This window comes from Trachemys scripta, chromosome 23, assembly GCF_013100865.1.
Source record: "Trachemys scripta elegans isolate TJP31775 chromosome 23, CAS_Tse_1.0, whole genome shotgun sequence".
In the NCBI taxonomy this organism is placed as follows: Eukaryota; Metazoa; Chordata; order Testudines; family Emydidae; genus Trachemys; species Trachemys scripta.
This window is the reverse complement of record NC_048320.1, coordinates 15599119-15599609: the sequence shown is the minus strand read 5'-3', so window position 1 is coordinate 15599609 and position 491 is coordinate 15599119. Positions and strand designations below refer to the sequence as shown.

General features: G+C 82.3%; 1 protein-coding gene across 2 annotated transcripts in view; it reads left to right on the top strand.

Moving 5' to 3' along the window:
- Positions 1 to 281: 281 nt before the first annotated feature.
- The window catches only part of CCDC200 (coiled-coil domain containing 200), a 4465-nt gene continuing 4255 nt past the window's right edge, over positions 282 to 491 (top strand). For both annotated transcript variants that reach the window (XM_034755804.1, XM_034755803.1), the window contains exon 1: positions 282 to 434. In XM_034755804.1, coding sequence (XP_034611695.1) covers positions 357 to 434 — 78 coding nt within the window. In that variant the 5' untranslated portion in view covers positions 282 to 356. The remainder of the gene's footprint in view (positions 435 to 491) is intronic.

Sequence of the window (491 nt, the reverse complement as noted above, 5' to 3'; positions counted from 1 at the left end):
GGGTTTCTCCGGAACGCCGGGCGCGCAGCGCCCCCTGGCGGGGAGCCCGGGGGAGGGTTTCTCCGGAACGCCGGGCGCGCAGCGCCCCCTGGCGGAGGGTCCGGGGGGTTTTCTCCGGAAAGCCGGGCGCGCAGCGCCCCCTGGCGGGGAGCCCAGGCTGCGGGGGCCGGGCCGGAGGAGGGGCCCCAGCCGGGGGTGGGTCCCGAGGGGGGGGCCCGGCAGGCCCAGCGCCTCCCCGGACCCGGTTGCCTGGCAGCCGCCGCCGCATTGTGAGGCCGGGCCCCAGCGGCGGCTCCCCTGGGCAGAGCCATCCCCAGCCCCGGCCCCGCTCCCCCGCCGGCCCCGGCCCCGGCCCCATGTCCGCCTACCACTGGGAGGCCCGGCGCAGGCAGCTGGTGCTGGAGCGCAGGCGGCGGACCCAGCTCCTCCAGCAGGTGTGTGCGGGGGGGGGGGGGAAGGGGGGGGGGGGGGGGCCGGGGGGGGGGGGGGGG